At 37.2% G+C, this 15,131-nt stretch overlaps 1 protein-coding gene across 3 annotated transcripts in view; it reads left to right on the forward strand.

The window, feature by feature from the left end:
• Positions 1 to 5,296: 5,296 nt before the first annotated feature.
• TBC1D15 (TBC1 domain family member 15) overlaps positions 5,297 to 15,131 on the forward strand; it is a 25,497-nt gene continuing 15,662 nt past the window's right edge. For all 3 annotated transcript variants that reach the window (XM_035901671.1, XM_035901672.1, XM_035901673.1), the window contains exons 1-6: positions 5,297 to 5,394; positions 5,640 to 5,714; positions 6,810 to 6,948; positions 8,536 to 8,746; positions 13,916 to 14,018; positions 14,983 to 15,131. The exon at positions 14,983 to 15,131 is cut by the window's right edge and continues 43 nt beyond it. In XM_035901671.1, the coding sequence (XP_035757564.1) occupies positions 5,386 to 5,394; positions 5,640 to 5,714; positions 6,810 to 6,948; positions 8,536 to 8,746; positions 13,916 to 14,018; positions 14,983 to 15,131 (686 nt within the window). In that variant the 5' untranslated portion in view covers positions 5,297 to 5,385. The remainder of the gene's footprint in view (positions 5,395 to 5,639; positions 5,715 to 6,809; positions 6,949 to 8,535; positions 8,747 to 13,915; positions 14,019 to 14,982) is intronic.

Genomic DNA, 15,131 nt, shown 5'->3' on the forward strand with positions numbered 1-15,131 from the left:
CTGTAAATTGCCATCAAATGGCAAGCATTTGATTCCAAAACTTTACTTGTGTGCTGGCATATATTGTAATTGTTGCTGTGGTGTGCTGAAGGCCGCCTGCTCGTGTATGTCCCTGGCAATAAAAAGCTACAAACGTTGCCTGTTGACTGCTCATTGTAAGCCGCATAATAACCTGGAGATATGAATTGTCCATGCTGTGTCCTTGCAGTATTAAGAATGATACCATTTATTTCTCAGAAAATGTTACTGGAACAACAGTGAGACTTCAGAAAGTTATTTTCTGCTGGACATGGAATATAAATACTGGAACGGTTTTCCAGAACCTTAACTAGTATGTGCCATGACATGTAAACTGAGCCTATGCCCTGCCCTGTCCCTCTTTTTTTTTTTTTTTTTTTTTTTTTATAGTAGGTGGGTAGACAACTATTTTTACGTGCAGCTTTCCTGAATTTTGTGCTATGGTTCCCGGTTTTTACAGACCCTCTGTCAATGTAGAAGATGGAATAGCTGCAGTCTCTGTGCGGCACAGTGCTTTTAATGATGACCAGAATGAATTGTGAATTTGCCTTTGACTTCTGTAGCATCTATGGCAAAAAAAACCCCAGGTCAAGGTGGCCTAGCAGTGTTTGGAAACTCTTGCATCAGATTTTAGCTTTTGTAGCATTCTCAATCAAAGAGGTAATGGGTCTAGTTTTCTATAGAACTGGAAAAATAAATGTGGTCTAATCATGCTTGCAGACTGCAAGAGTGGACTTGCTTGATGAGCAGGATAGACCTATGAACATGAGCTTCTCAAATATGTATTATTTCAAACTTGAAATTTCGAGATTATTAAAGTGATACTTAAATCATACAAACTTCTTTTTTTCCTACTTTCTTCATCATTTCTTTATAGAAAAAAGCTGCCAACTGTGCAGTTGCTTTCACAGAGGTAAGTTTCCTTAGGTAGTCATACTTACGATTTGAAGCATTTGAGAAACTTAAGGATACCATAGACAGATAAATCTGGAAACTGTTTTGCATAGAACTAGCTTTAAGCTAGTAAGATGTCTGAAAATCTTTGAGAAATTGTGATACAGGTACAGTTACAAGATGGAATGAAAAGTTGTTTGAAATAAAGTAGTTTTTCAAAATTGTTTAGCTCCTGTCACATTATATCTTCATTTGCTTTGGTTGTGTTGATGGGTGCTTTTGACAAACACACTTCTTTTTTTCATTAGTGTTTATGTTGTGAGAGAGCAGGGTCTGCCTTTCATGTATGTAATAACATCTAAGCCTGAGGAACATGCATCTCTGTGGACTGTTCAATAGCTGTTCACAAATAGGTATAGAAGAAAACAAAACTACTGTTTAAATCTGTAGTTAGGCCTTTCCTGGAGAACTTTTTTGGCCTCAAGCATCTAAGCAACATATGCTGCTTTTCTTCCCTGGGGTTCTGTTTCCATGGCCAGTCAGTTGACTGTGCAGAGCATAGGTTTCTTGGTGGGTGGGTGGAAGGACTGTAATATTGGGGTGAGGAATACCTTTGGGTTTTGATTAAAATTCTGGGGACATGTTGACTTAGTCACCTGTGGTGTGCCCTTGTTAACATGAACTTGTCTGGTTTTTATGATGGGCTTATTAATATTGTGTAGACTTAGAGAAAGGGTGATGACTGATCATATGAAAGGAAAATGAAAAATTGAGCTTGCCTCCACCTCCTTCTCACCTTTTAAAAGGAGACCATGATGAAATATGTAAAATAATGAATAGTACAAAACCAAGGTGAGCCAGTAGCTTGTGTTTCTTTCTCATAATACAAGAAGCATAATCAACTAACTGAACAGATGATGTTCTTGAACTCTTGAGTTCTTTCACCCAGGGGATAACGAAGCATTTCTAGATCACATGCCTCTCTCACTGAAGCTAATAAGTATCAAGACTTAAAGGAGATTGGGTTGCTTTCCTATGCAGGGGGTGTTGACAGATAATACAGATGCAGGTTTTGGTCACATTTGGGTGGTTATAGTTACTTTAACTGCTAATAAGGGGGCAAGGGGCTCATTATCCTGCCCTGCTCATATCTAGTTCCTTCTGCTTTCTCCATACCTACCAGGGTCTCACTCCATAGATTTTGCATGCACACCTTGCACAAGTCCTTAGTGTATTAATGATCTTCTGATCATCCTTCAACATTTACTGTCTGTTCTCCCACATCTTATTTCACGATGCTTGACATGTTCTGCAGTAACCCACAGTTCAGGCAAGCGGCAGGGTATGCTGCTGTTGCCTGGTTTTGAAATGTCTGTTTTCCTGGCTGCTTAAGAGGTTCATGTGTGCTGATGGACCGGACCTTTGCCTGCTTGTTGGGCTGCGGAGGCACTGAGCAAATACCTCTCTGGGTGGGCCACATGGTGTGCGGGGTTGAGCTACATGGTGCTATAGCAGTTGTCTACCAATGGATGTTTTTTTTTATTCAGATTTAACTATTGGTATACTATCTTTCAACTTTATAATTTCCTTATTACTTACTACTTGTATGTGCAATTTAATGTTATTTTCCATCTTTGAATTGAATAATAGCTTGCCAGTGCTGTAATATCAGAAAACAAAAAATCTGTCACAAACAACATTTTACTGTAAGGTGCTAGAAGGATACCTAGTAGTATTTTGGAACATTCAGCATGCTAAGAACATTGTGTGAAACACAGCTGCCTGGTGTAGCTAATTTCAGGTGCTACCACTATAAAATCATATTCTCAAAGTCAGCTTATTCAAATGCTGTTGTGTAGTAGCTTACAAAGTACTGCTTAATAGAGCAGCTCAATATTTCAGATAATTCAAAGACGGTAACTTCCAAAATATTTTGCGGTGGGATAACGTGTTAAAGCACTTCCTAGGTAATTTTTTGTAAGATGAATGCCATATCCTTCTTCAAATTACTTGCGTTATTGCACCTTCTAGATTCCAATCTATGTGTGACTCAACTTTTTTCTTCAATGATATAAATGATCTGAAAAAGTGCAATTTTTTATATTAAATATTTGATAACAGTTGGAAAAAATAAATACAAGATTGCACCTGTTATTGGATAACAATAAATCCCAGTAGCTTGGCCTTCTGGCTTTTCAGAGTTGGAGAAGTTTTTCTCTCAGGTAACAGTAGGAGGGAAAGAAGCTGCACTGTGAGAAGTCTAAAATTTTTTCAATGAAAGGGTTGTCAAGCACTGGAACGGACTACCCAGGGAAGTGGTCGAGTCCCCATCCCTGGAGGTATTTAAAAGACAGGTAGATGGGGTGCTGAGGGACATGGTTTAGTGGTGGGATGGCAGGGTTAAGTTAACGGTTGGACTTGATGATCTTAAAGGTCTTTTCCAACCTAAACGATTCTATGATTCTAAGTCCTCTGTTTTACAGATACCCTCCAAACTTCTGAGCGTGTTCTCGCTTCTTTGGTTTTATTGCCTGTTTTGGTAGAGCATGGGGCAGGGAGCTGGATGTGTTACACAGAGCAACGTAGAATTTTTTCAGTTGCATGACAACATTGGGAACACACTTTTCCTGTGAAAAGAAATGTTTGTCCTTCTAATGGATGGAAAATAGTAAAAACTTTTCCTGTGAAAAGAAACGTTTGTCCTTCTAATGGATGGAAAATAGTAAAAAAAAAAAAAAAAATTATTAGATTGCATACCTTCTAGACTGAGATACTTTGTGTTACTTGCTAACATTATTGGTGGAAATGCACTTCTGCCAGTGTAACTCTGATACAAATAGGGTTTTTTTTCTGGAACAGCTGTCCCAGTGATTGATCACTTTGGTTCATACTTTTGACTGGTTGTGGTGATAGATCAGGTCCAAATAGCTAGAAGGTATAATCTAAATAAATTCCAAAGTTGCTGTGTTTGAACAGGTACTGAATTTAAAAACAGGTATTTGGTAGAAATAGAGGGAGGATCTTTTCTGATAGAAAGGAGAAAAAGCTATAATAAGGAAGATGAAAGAAGGATTCTGATATTTGAAAGGCAACTTGATGTTAATAATCCTTCACGAGGGAGATTTTACTAAGTGACCTCTAGGGGTCTTTTCCAAGTGATATTTCTGTGATTAGACAGGACACTTTAGAAATTTCTTGCTTGTGTAAAGTGAAGAGAAATTTAAGAAGTAAATCTACAACAGAAAGGACGAGTTAACTTGAATTTTACTGCTATTTTTAAGCTCTGTATTCTTGTCTGGCTAGTTAAGCTTACATACCTAAACTTTTAGTTTACTGGCCTGACTGCAAATGTGATGATTTTAAAAATCTGACAAACGAGGAAATTGAGAAAAAGAGATACTGATACTTTAGTACCAAAGAAATACAGTATCTGTCTCTGATTAGTTAAGAGTTATTAGGTTTTGCCTTTAAAAATATTTATTTCTTAAGGTAGCGTTTGCAGCTTGGTTTGAAAATTAATGTGGTTCTAAAAATTACTGTTACTATTTGATGTATTTCACTTCCACAAAATCCAAATTTGGTATATTAGGGACTTTTCACTCTTCTTTTAGAGAGTTGTTTAAAACAGAACCCCTTTACATTGTTTATAGAGCTTTTAAGGGTATGTAGAGCATGTAGCTTTGAAGAGCCTGCTGAATTTTGACAGACAAGAATTCTCTGATTTTCTTTTTAAGAGCATGATCAGAATACTGTGAAGAGTTTTGTAAATGCTTAAATGCAAAAGTTATGTGGGCGGTGTGTACTCCTACAAGCCTCTCTTATCTGACTGTCACATATTCTACCTTTGAAACGGAACCTTTGCCATTCTCCCTGCATGTAGGATCGGGCAATTATTTGATCTAAGGCTGCAGGTTTTTATTTCTGTGGAGTTCATCTTTTGTACACTAGACCATTTTTAATTTAAATGAAGGTTATAATTTCAACATGCTTAAGTGGCAAGTGGGGGAAAGGCAGACTATGTAAGAAAGCCTTTTGATGTTTTAAAAGCTGTGTAATATTTCCATATGAACGAACCTCTGCCTGCTGACTTAAAAAATACTAGATATTGAATGCATTTTTTGTGATTTACCGGTGAAGTAATAATAGTTGGTATATTGCTTAGAGAGTAAATTTAACAAGTTCCATTTTCCATTGTTTCTTGATTTAAGTAAGCGAAAGACTCAGATCTCGGGCGTGGGGAGGAAGGAAAGGTAACAAAACCCCTAGCAGGGTAGAGGTATTAATTTCAACTTACATAGGTGAGTCAAAATGGTAATGAGTACCACAGGAGAGAGAAACTATTTTAAAACCTTGTTTTTTATTTCCTTACCCGCTTTGTTATAGGTTGTATATGAGCAAGAAGGAGTTTTCATTCATTCATCTTGCGGAAAAAATGATGACCAGGACAGCTTAATATCAGGAGTGCTACGTGTCATGGAAAAGGTATTTACTTAATACAGTTACAGAAAATTCATGTATTTGTTGGCAAAGCATGTAAGGTGTTTGGCAAATGTATTTTCAAGTACAGGATTTTGTAAATGAACAAACATTACATCATGTTTGACACGTGTATATATATATATATAAAAAAGATGGAGACTAAGTTTACTATAATCATACCATGAGTAAATAGGGATATGTACTTTGTTATGTAGTATTAAAGTGTTTTATGATTGTTCGTATCGTAGGAAAATGAAGTAATAGTAGACTGGAGACCACTGGATGATACTTTGGATACTTCTAACATCCTCTGTGCTGGAAAGGTATGTTTGTTAGTTATCAGTGTTCTTCATTCTGTTTCTCTAGAGATTTTATTTTTTGTTAACTTGCGCGTAGATGATCTCATAACTGAAAGCAAAAATCTATTTCTGTGACTATTGTCAGTATTAATAGCTACACGTAGGAATCATATTTGTGTTCTGCAGCCCAGTTCAGGTTATTGGGATACATGTGTAGGTGACTGTGTTTAGTTTTTACTTGGTTCATATATGAAATAGAAGAAGATTATCTGTACAAATAGTAAAGACCAAACGAGTGTATCACGGTCACTGGTCCCCCTTTATCAATTATGTTATAGTCTGATGATTCACTTTTCATAATTAGACTCAACAGAGAGGTATTGTTCTAATGCAAAATAAAAATAGAAGTCTATGGAGGTTCCAAGATCCAGTGTTATGTGGTATTTAAGCAGTATGAAGACAATGTGGCTAAAGAAGAAAGAATTTAAGTTTTATATTTAAATAAAAAGTTTGTTATGTTGGTAGAGTCTGGAAGAGAGGCTAGGATATTTTAGTACCGTGTTGAATTTATTAAGTAAAACCTCTTTTCTTAGTCATAAGTCCAAATTTCCTGTGTTGAATTGTATCATGTTTCTTAGGATTTTAATAATTGTCCTGATTTCGGCTGGGACAGAGTTAATTTTCTTCCTAGCAGCTGGCATAGTGCTGTGTTTTGGATTTAGGATGAGAAGAATGTTGGTAACACACTGATGGTTTAGCTGTTGCTAAGCAGGGCTTAGACTAGTTAAGAACTTTTCAGCTCCCCCTGCTCTGCCAGGTGCACAAGACAGCTGACCCCAACTGGCTAAAATTCAATTATTAAACTGTTCTTATCTCAGCCCACAAGTTTTCTTACTTCTGCTCTTCCAATTCTCTCCCCTACACCACCAGTAGGGGCAGGGGGGGAGCGTGAGCAAGTGATTGTGCGGTGGTGCTTGGTTGTTGGCTGCAGCTAAACCACAATAATAATACAGATTCTTTTAATCTGTGAAAATGAAGATGCTTATTCTTGTTGACTCTGAGAAAATAGCTCAATTTTCATGGCTTGTTTCTTGATAGTCACTTTTTTTTTTTCTTCAGGATTCCAGTTCTGTTGTGGAGTGGACTCAAACTCCTAAAGAAAAATGTTCCCGAGGAGCAGACCGTCCAAGTAGTTATGAAGCAGAATGGGACATGATCACCACAGTCTCTTTTAAAAAGAAACCTCATTCAAATGGAGGTACTTAAAAAATAAGTGTGGGGTTTTCTGTTGTTTTTTTTTTTTCTTTATGGTAACATGTAACTGAACAGTTGCCTTTTACATACAGTAAAATGGTTCTTAGTAGGAACTGAAAAACTGGGAGTCGTTTGTGGTAAGACGTGAATCTCTGGCTGTGGAAAAATTCACAATGGAATAGCTGCTGTCTGCCTCCAATCTAATTTTTTCTTTAAATGCTAGAGACTTGTATTGAAAATAAATGTTAAATTTAACTTCTTGCAGTGATAGTCATTAGATGATGTAGCAGTTCTATCTGCATTGGGCTCTTGCATTCTTTCAAACAAATGGAATTTGAACTAGATGTCACGTTAGAAAGGAAAATAAAAAAATAAGTGGTTTACTACTCAAATGCCTTTCCGTACTGCAACAGCAGGGGGAGATGGAATGTACAGTTATGTGGTACATGGGCCTTTTTTACATGTTCTTTTTTACTTTGGCAAAATAATTTTATAGCTACATCATTTTTGTTATAGTAGCTCAGGTACGTTGTAAAAAAAAAAAGTGGGGGAGAAAGGACAGTGATTCTTAAGTAATCTTTTTTCTCCGATTCTCTCATATTTTTCTTTATAATACTTGTTTTTCCTATATTATTTCTCAGCCTATAACTGGCGACCATTGTGCTTGTTTCACCATATCTGTGATGGTTTTAAATGTTGTCTGTGACAGCAGGGTTGGATTTAAGATTATGAATGTTTTTGGGTAAGCATAGCCTTTGCTCCTAGAATGCTGTGTTTGAGAGGAGCTTTTAGTGCTAGCATGATATAAAGCTAAAACCGGCATCTCTGTCAGGCATAGGATAGTTTATTACATCACTGGTTTGTATTGATTTTTCATCTTCAGGCATCAGAGTACATCTTCATCCAAAGTGGGTGTCATTGAGCACTATTGACTTGGATTATGCTTTTTGCCACTTCTTGCTTATTTCCAGTTGCTGTAATTTGATGGGGGCAGGCCAGGGGGTGTGCCACGTTCCCTCCAGGCATGCTGGCAATTTTGTGTGCTCTGGTGAAGTAAAATTTAGTCCCTTCTCTTCGAATGTATGCAGTCTTCCATAGAGTGTATACATGCTTGCACAGTATGGGAGAGAGGGATGGGTGGGGAGATTTTGAATTCCTTCTCCTTTACTTTGGTAGCAGTCTCAAAACACATGGCTAATACTGTGTGCAATAAATAGCATACAGTATTGTAATGTATATCACATTTAGTGTAGTAAGTAGTACGACCTGGTGGAGATGCTGGTGAGATTCAGCTTGTTGCTGGAATTTGATACAGCAGTTGTACATTTAACTGCTGGATTGCTTTTATCAACTGTAGGCACAGCTTTAGGGGAGCAGTCTGACGGACTTGTTATTTTACAAGTCTGTAGCAGACAAGAATGCACAAAAAGAAATCCAGAAATGCAGTTGCAGTAGTTGCAGTACGCATTTTACTATTGGAACCAATGCTGGGTTTTGGGTTTGGTTTTTAGTAACAGTGACAGATACGATGCATTTGTAATTGCTAACACTGGAATTCAAACTAAAATCATGTGGTAATTTTGTTTTTAAGATACTACAACTCATGCAAATGGAGAAAGCAAGTGGTCGTTCCTGTTCAGTTTGACAGATCTGAAATCAATCAAACAAAACAAAGAAGGCATGGGATGGTCTTATTTGGTGTTCTGTCTGAAGGATGATGTGAAGCTTCCAGCTCTTCACTTTCATCATGGAGATAGCAAGCTATTAATTAAATGCCTTGAAAAGCATGTTGTGCTCAATGAGTAAGTATCAGACAACTTAGTTCTGATTAAAATACGGATTATTGGTTTACTTTTTAAATCCTGTAATGAGTTTCAGATTAAGGCTTCCTGCTGTATTTTCTCTTCCATTTGTTATTATAGGATCAGTTTTCAAGGTGTGACGGAAACTGTAATTTCACATATCCATGCAGGCTGAAGTTTTAAAATTGTTGGATGAATTTACAAACTAGTTTAGAATCTGTTCAGGTGTTATTAGCTCCGTAACAACTCAGTAGCTCCCTCTAGTGGGTACAGAAGCGTCTCATGACCACTCAGTGTAAAGTTAAATCCTTCCATGAATCACTTCTGTTAAATGGCATAATTTGTGTTAAAATTTGAGATCTTCCACTTTATGTGAAATATCTGAGTATTGACATCAATGTGTGAGGTAACTTACAATACTGTTAACTAAATCAATTTGTATATAAGTCTTCTTCCAGAATTATGTTCCTCTGTAATTTCTTGCTGTGGGGAGTGTTTCACACTTGATCCCTACTCTTCAAATCAACTTTGTGAGTGTAAACATAGTTATACCTTATCAAGGTGTTAAATATTTGGGTTTTGTTGTGTTAACTCCAACTTTTTGACTTGGATAAGTGTCTTTTTGATTGGCGTACCATAAATGCAGAATAAAATTAAATGTTATGCTCTCACTGTGTAGGCATAAGTATAATTTAAGGTGGCAACAGGGTAAATAAGAGTAGGTAGAGCACGAAGAAACAATGAAGTGTAACAGGTACACCTGTAACAGGTTTAACATCAGTGTAACAGGTATTCTGTTTTCAAAAGGGTTTTATCGTCACTTACAACACAATATTCTGATGACAGATTTGAAGGTGGATAGGGAAATGGCTCTGGGAATCCTTATAGAGGGCTGCTCTTATATTGGTAGCATCAGTGAGGTCAGAGTTGCCTTCGACGAGTAGGGGAGGCTGTCACCGACTAGTACTGTTAGGCTGGAGAGCAAGCCAACAGGACACAAGGACTGTCTATTAATTGAACTGATTTGTGAAAGGCTTTGACAGTGTCAAGATGTGGCATTGGAGTCAATAATAATTGGAAGCTTGTCAACTGCTTGGAGAAGGTAGCATGGTCAGTGTGACCACCTGGTGAAACTGTACTGGCTGTAGCACTGTATGCGAGCTTTTTGAGGGGAAAATTCAGGAAGAGCAAAGGAGAGGCTATAGCAGGGACAAGGTAAAGGTGTAAGTAAGAGTATTCTCTGTACAGCTGTAGATTAGGAAATCCTGGATGACAACTTCATCTTAAATTCTGAATATTTTTTTTTTCTCTAGATTCCCTTTGAGTTCTTCCTTAAACCTCCTTTCATTTTGTTTCCTAATTTCACTACTTCTGCAGGTGCAGGGGAATATTGTTGTCCTGCCATCCCCCTGCTTCCTTCCCCTTCCTCCTCAAGGAAATTGTTCCTTTTTGAGCATACTGCTCTGTGTTTACTTATTTGTGGATATCTTCTGACTAGTTGCTGGCAGGCTAGGGCAGGTTGTTGAGGCAACCTATGTAGCAAACACTGGAAGAACGCCTGTGTTGCGTGGTGAGTTGCTGAACACTTCATACCCTGTTTATGAGGTCTGTTGCCTCTGTACTGCAGCAATGTATTTCAAATTTTCTAACTAATGCCTGTAGCATATTTAATGAACAAGACCAAGTTTTAAGTAGGCCTAGTGACTGCATTTGACAGTGCAGCAAACTGGTTTGCATTGACTTAATCAAAACATTGTTGTTGTGATTAACTATGAACCAGAAACTTCAAAGTTTTAAATCAAGATTTTTCCCTTATGCCTTCTTTCCAGTTAGTCCATTTGAGGCTTTAAGAAAAGCAGTTCAAAACTAATGAGTTCATGCTGCTGGATTCTTTAATTGCCGCTATTTAAAGAGCTTATTATTTGAACGTATATGTGTGTGTGTATACACATACATATATGCACACACATAAAAAACGATAAGCAATAGAAAAATTGATAATTAAAATGCAGTACTGCAACTACAGATGTGTAGTTAGATTTGCATTAATTTTGGTGGAGTTCCATGTATTTCATGTTGAGACACCTGGACTAAGCTTATGTTATATTTAATATGTTTTGCTCAAAGGCATGAAATATTTATAACAAGATACTGCTCTGCTATGTAGCAAGTTATTTTGTCTTTTCATATTCAGGAAGTTTTTTGTATTTTTTGACTTAATGGTTGAAAGTTTTTTTAAAAACCCTAGGAATCTAAACTAACATACCAGAATACCTTAAACTATTTTGTGAAGTTAGATACCTAAGCTCCTTTAAGTCAGACACCTAGGTTCTGTCCAGCCTTTGTTGACAATTTGTTACTGCACATAATGTTACACAATTTGTGTTACTAACAGGCATTATTTCCAGTTTTACTGAGTCGTGTGCTGCAAAAAATTATATTCCACATTGCTGTGCAAAATTAACGCTTATGGGTGAGTCACTGGATGGAAATGAAACAGGTAATGATTTTGGTTCCTGTTTCAAACACTGTCTCGTTCAGATAGTCTGCAGTGAGTGAGGGGGCACTTGCCATTCTTCCTTTATTTGACCCAGTGGATTCTTAGTTCTTGTCCCTTTGTAGCCTCTTGCCAGGTGATGTGGACAGTCTTCTGGGACAGTGCAAAACAGTAGCTGTCAGGTGGGGAAGACACTGTGTGAAGAGAGGCAGTCATGTCCTTGTGTCTGATTTTAAAAGAAGGCAGCGTTGTAGGGTTTGTGCAGTCTGGCCCAGCAGCTGTGCACTGGGGTGTCCAGGAGTGCTTATCAGATGGAGGTCCCTGCTAAGGTAAGACAGGGAAACTTGAGGTGGTGTTCAAGCATTCAGGATGTGCTGAGCTGCTTAGAAATGCCACCTCAAACAGTTCTAAGCATTGATGAATGCAAAAGCAAAAAGCTGAGGCAGCTATGGAAACTGAATTAGAATGAAGTTAAGCACTGAGCTGAGCAGGAACTTCCAGTTTTAGTTTTCTTAGTTAGATTCCTCTCTTCCTGTTAAGTTCTGCTTTTGGCACCAAATTATTTTCTGTTGTCTAGTCATGAATTATGATGACTTTGCTTTCCTTTAAAAAACCAAAACAAACCAAATATGCCACATAAGTCTCGGAAATGGCAGGCTTCAGTCTCTGTACATTTCAGTTGTTTCCTAATGGTTATTTATGCTTTAGTACATGATGTATCTAAGCTCACAACCTCTTTTAGGAAAAGATGTTTACTCAGCTTTCTGGATGCCATAAGCAAATACTTGGCAGCATGGTTACTTGTTATCCCAGCCTCTAGTTTATAATATATGGGATATTATGTTAAGGCAGAAAGTTCAGCTTTTCTCTAAAATATCTTTCCGTCATAGGCATTTTCCTCCTCGATTCCTATTCCCTCAAGTTTTTGCCCAGAGTTCTCTAACAGCATTCCTTACAAAAGGTCATGTCATTGCTGAAATCGGTGTGTGTGAAGTGACTAAACTTGAACAAAATATTTGTAATTTGTTGCTTTAAAGATTCTGTGCTTGCTAGTTTGGTGGCACCAGTCTAATATTGAGAAAACAGCCCATGTATGGGTGATGCTTTCTAACTCGCAGTTTTATGAGTAACTCTTACAAAGTGTCTAGCTCACAGATTTGTTTTGAACATTACCCAGGTAGCTGTTGATACCCAACTGGCTGTCCAGAGAGAATCTTTAATTAAAATGGAGATAGGATACAACGTTTTCATTCTTTTAGTTAAGGAAAACATAATACATGACTCAGCCTTTGCCCCTGTGCTGCTTTTTAGCAAAAGCCAGTTAAGATTCATTAACCATTGCTGCCTCAAAACTATGACTGGGGCGTCTGGCTGTCTCAAAATGAGATCTCTTGTTGCATTTCATATCCGTCAGTGTTAAGAGTGTCCTGTCCTGTTGGAATGGGAGAGAGATAAGGCTTATTAAAGTTCTTATCTTAGACTTTAATAACATGGTAGATGATGCAGGTACTAATAAAAATAAAAGTAATTTTTCTTTCAAAGACTAGCAATAGTAGATTTAAACTTTGGGAGAGAGCAGTAGAGAGATTTTATAAATGTGAGTCTGTGTGATGGATTAGAGTCAGATGGCAAAGTGCTTGGCTTTCTTCTGCCTGGCTACCTACTCTGAGGCTTGAATGTCAGCCTGGCTTCTGAGCTGTTCTCTCTTCTGTCACATGCTGAGCTGTAAACTGGTGATTCAGGAGCTGGTTAATGAATTGATGGGGTATCTGTGCCGGAGGAGGGGAGAAGATGGGATGGTGGGGGGGTAGGGGTGAGAGCAAAAGAACAGATTAAATACTAGGAGCAGTGTGGTTGCACTGTTTTTGTTGTTATCATTTTCATCTGCCTGTGTAACCCTGTCACAGAAGCAAATGTTATATTGAAGAACAAGAGTGTACAAATACAGTGAGTGAGGCCAAATTGAGTCTGTGTTCATTTAGCTTTTGGAGTCTACACAGAAACACATTTGCAGGGCTGTACTGAGATGTTCTGTTTCACAGTCAATGGCCGTGGTGTTTTTTAAGCTCCTATCAGTATGAATCTTAGAATTATTCTGACAGTAGCTGTTGTAATACTGTTGGTTAGGGATTTGTTGATGTGCTTTCATACACTGAAAAGCAGTTTGTATTCCTTTATGTAACATTTTACAGGGTGCCTTAATGTAAGATTTACTAACTGGTAGAAAGCATTCCTTAACTGTATATGTTCAGTATGTATGTGTTGAGGGTGACTGTGTCTCACTAAATTTCCTCTTGTATTGCCTCTTTTTTCTGTCCATTATGAAATACAGAAAACTGTAGTTGAAGAAAACTTTATTTACATGTGGGTGACAAAAGTTGTCTTCCAGAGTACTTTCTCAAAAATTTCTCAAAAGAATCATGATTTTTCAAAGAATGAAAGAGTACAATTTGGAATGAATATGATAATGACTAATTTGTGAAAAATGAAAGTCCTGGTTTTTAGTGTGTTAGCTTGTGAACTTGTGGCAAGAACTAAGAGTAATCTTGCATCAGTCCTGCTTTCTTTGCTCAAAACCTGCAATGTTACTTCAAAAGACAGTAAACGTTCTAAAAACATTTTCAGGAAGAACTGGTGGTACTTACAGAACCCCTTTATTAATTTTATTGCAGGTCTCCACAGGATAAACGTATTCTTCTTGTGAATTCTCAGAACAAATCTCTGTCTCAGTCTTTTGAAAATCTCTTTGATGAACCATCATATGGCTTATTACAAGTATGTATTATCTTTGATTTTTTTTTTTTATTCTGAAGACATTTATTAAAAAACCCACCTTACTGTGTCACACAAATATTCTCTGAATCATTGCCATTGCAGAAGCGTTGATTGTATCCTAAACCAAATACTTACTATAGAAAGTACACTTACTTATAAGTTGTTCTGTATGTTCTAATAATTTCTTAACTTCCCTGTGGTGCTATTTCAAACCTGTACATTTGGGTACAGATAGTTTTAGAAAGGTGAAGAAGGAAAAAAATGTTAGGAGTTACCAAAATGTGTTATTTAGAATTTTCTAAATCTTCCTTGACTAAATACTCTTTTCCTTGATGTTTTTTGTTTTGAAGGGATGCTGGAAATACAGCAGCAAAGAGCATGATATTGCCTAAAATGGCAATGGTTGGTTGGTTTTTTGTTTAATGTTAAAACTGGTTATCATTTGGTGGGGTTTGTGGACTTGTGAAAGTCAACAGCAAAATTTCTGTTGACTTGAATGAGGCCAGAGTTTTGACCCACTGATTTGTTTACTTAAAGAAAATCTCCATGAGTGAATTTCATTAGTTTCTGGACTTAGTTGTCAAATCAAGTCTTGTGTGAGATTCCTAGCAGAGTACATGATAATTCTCCTATATGAAGGTAGAGAATCTAGGCATAAGGAAGATGTTTTGTGGCATTAATCACTGGAAAGTAAACAATAGATCTGAACCACTTTTATACGTAGGTCAGGCTTACTGAGCACACTGCTATCCAGTCTTTCAAATCAATCAGTAGTATTATGTTAATACTTAAGGTATCTTTTTTATACATGTGATGAATGTACTGTATGAAACTACTGATACATGAAACTTCAGTAACTGAGACCTACAATACTCTTCCTGTTGCTTTGCTTTCTTTGAGTACAAGAATTCCAAATAATCTGAGGCTTTTTGTATTTTACTTTGTTTTCCTTGTTATAACACAGAAATTGAAGAAAGATCCATACACAGTAACAATGGGAAGATTTTCCAAAGTCACAAACTATATTTTTGACAGTTTCCGTTTAAGTGACCCTTCAAGTCAAAGGCGACCACCATCAGAAATGGCAGACTTTCTCAACGATGCTATTCCAGG

This window comes from Egretta garzetta, unplaced genomic scaffold, assembly GCF_000687185.1.
Source record: "Egretta garzetta isolate BGI_Z169 unplaced genomic scaffold, ASM68718v1 scaffold68, whole genome shotgun sequence".
Taxonomy (NCBI): Eukaryota; Metazoa; Chordata; class Aves; order Pelecaniformes; family Ardeidae; genus Egretta; species Egretta garzetta.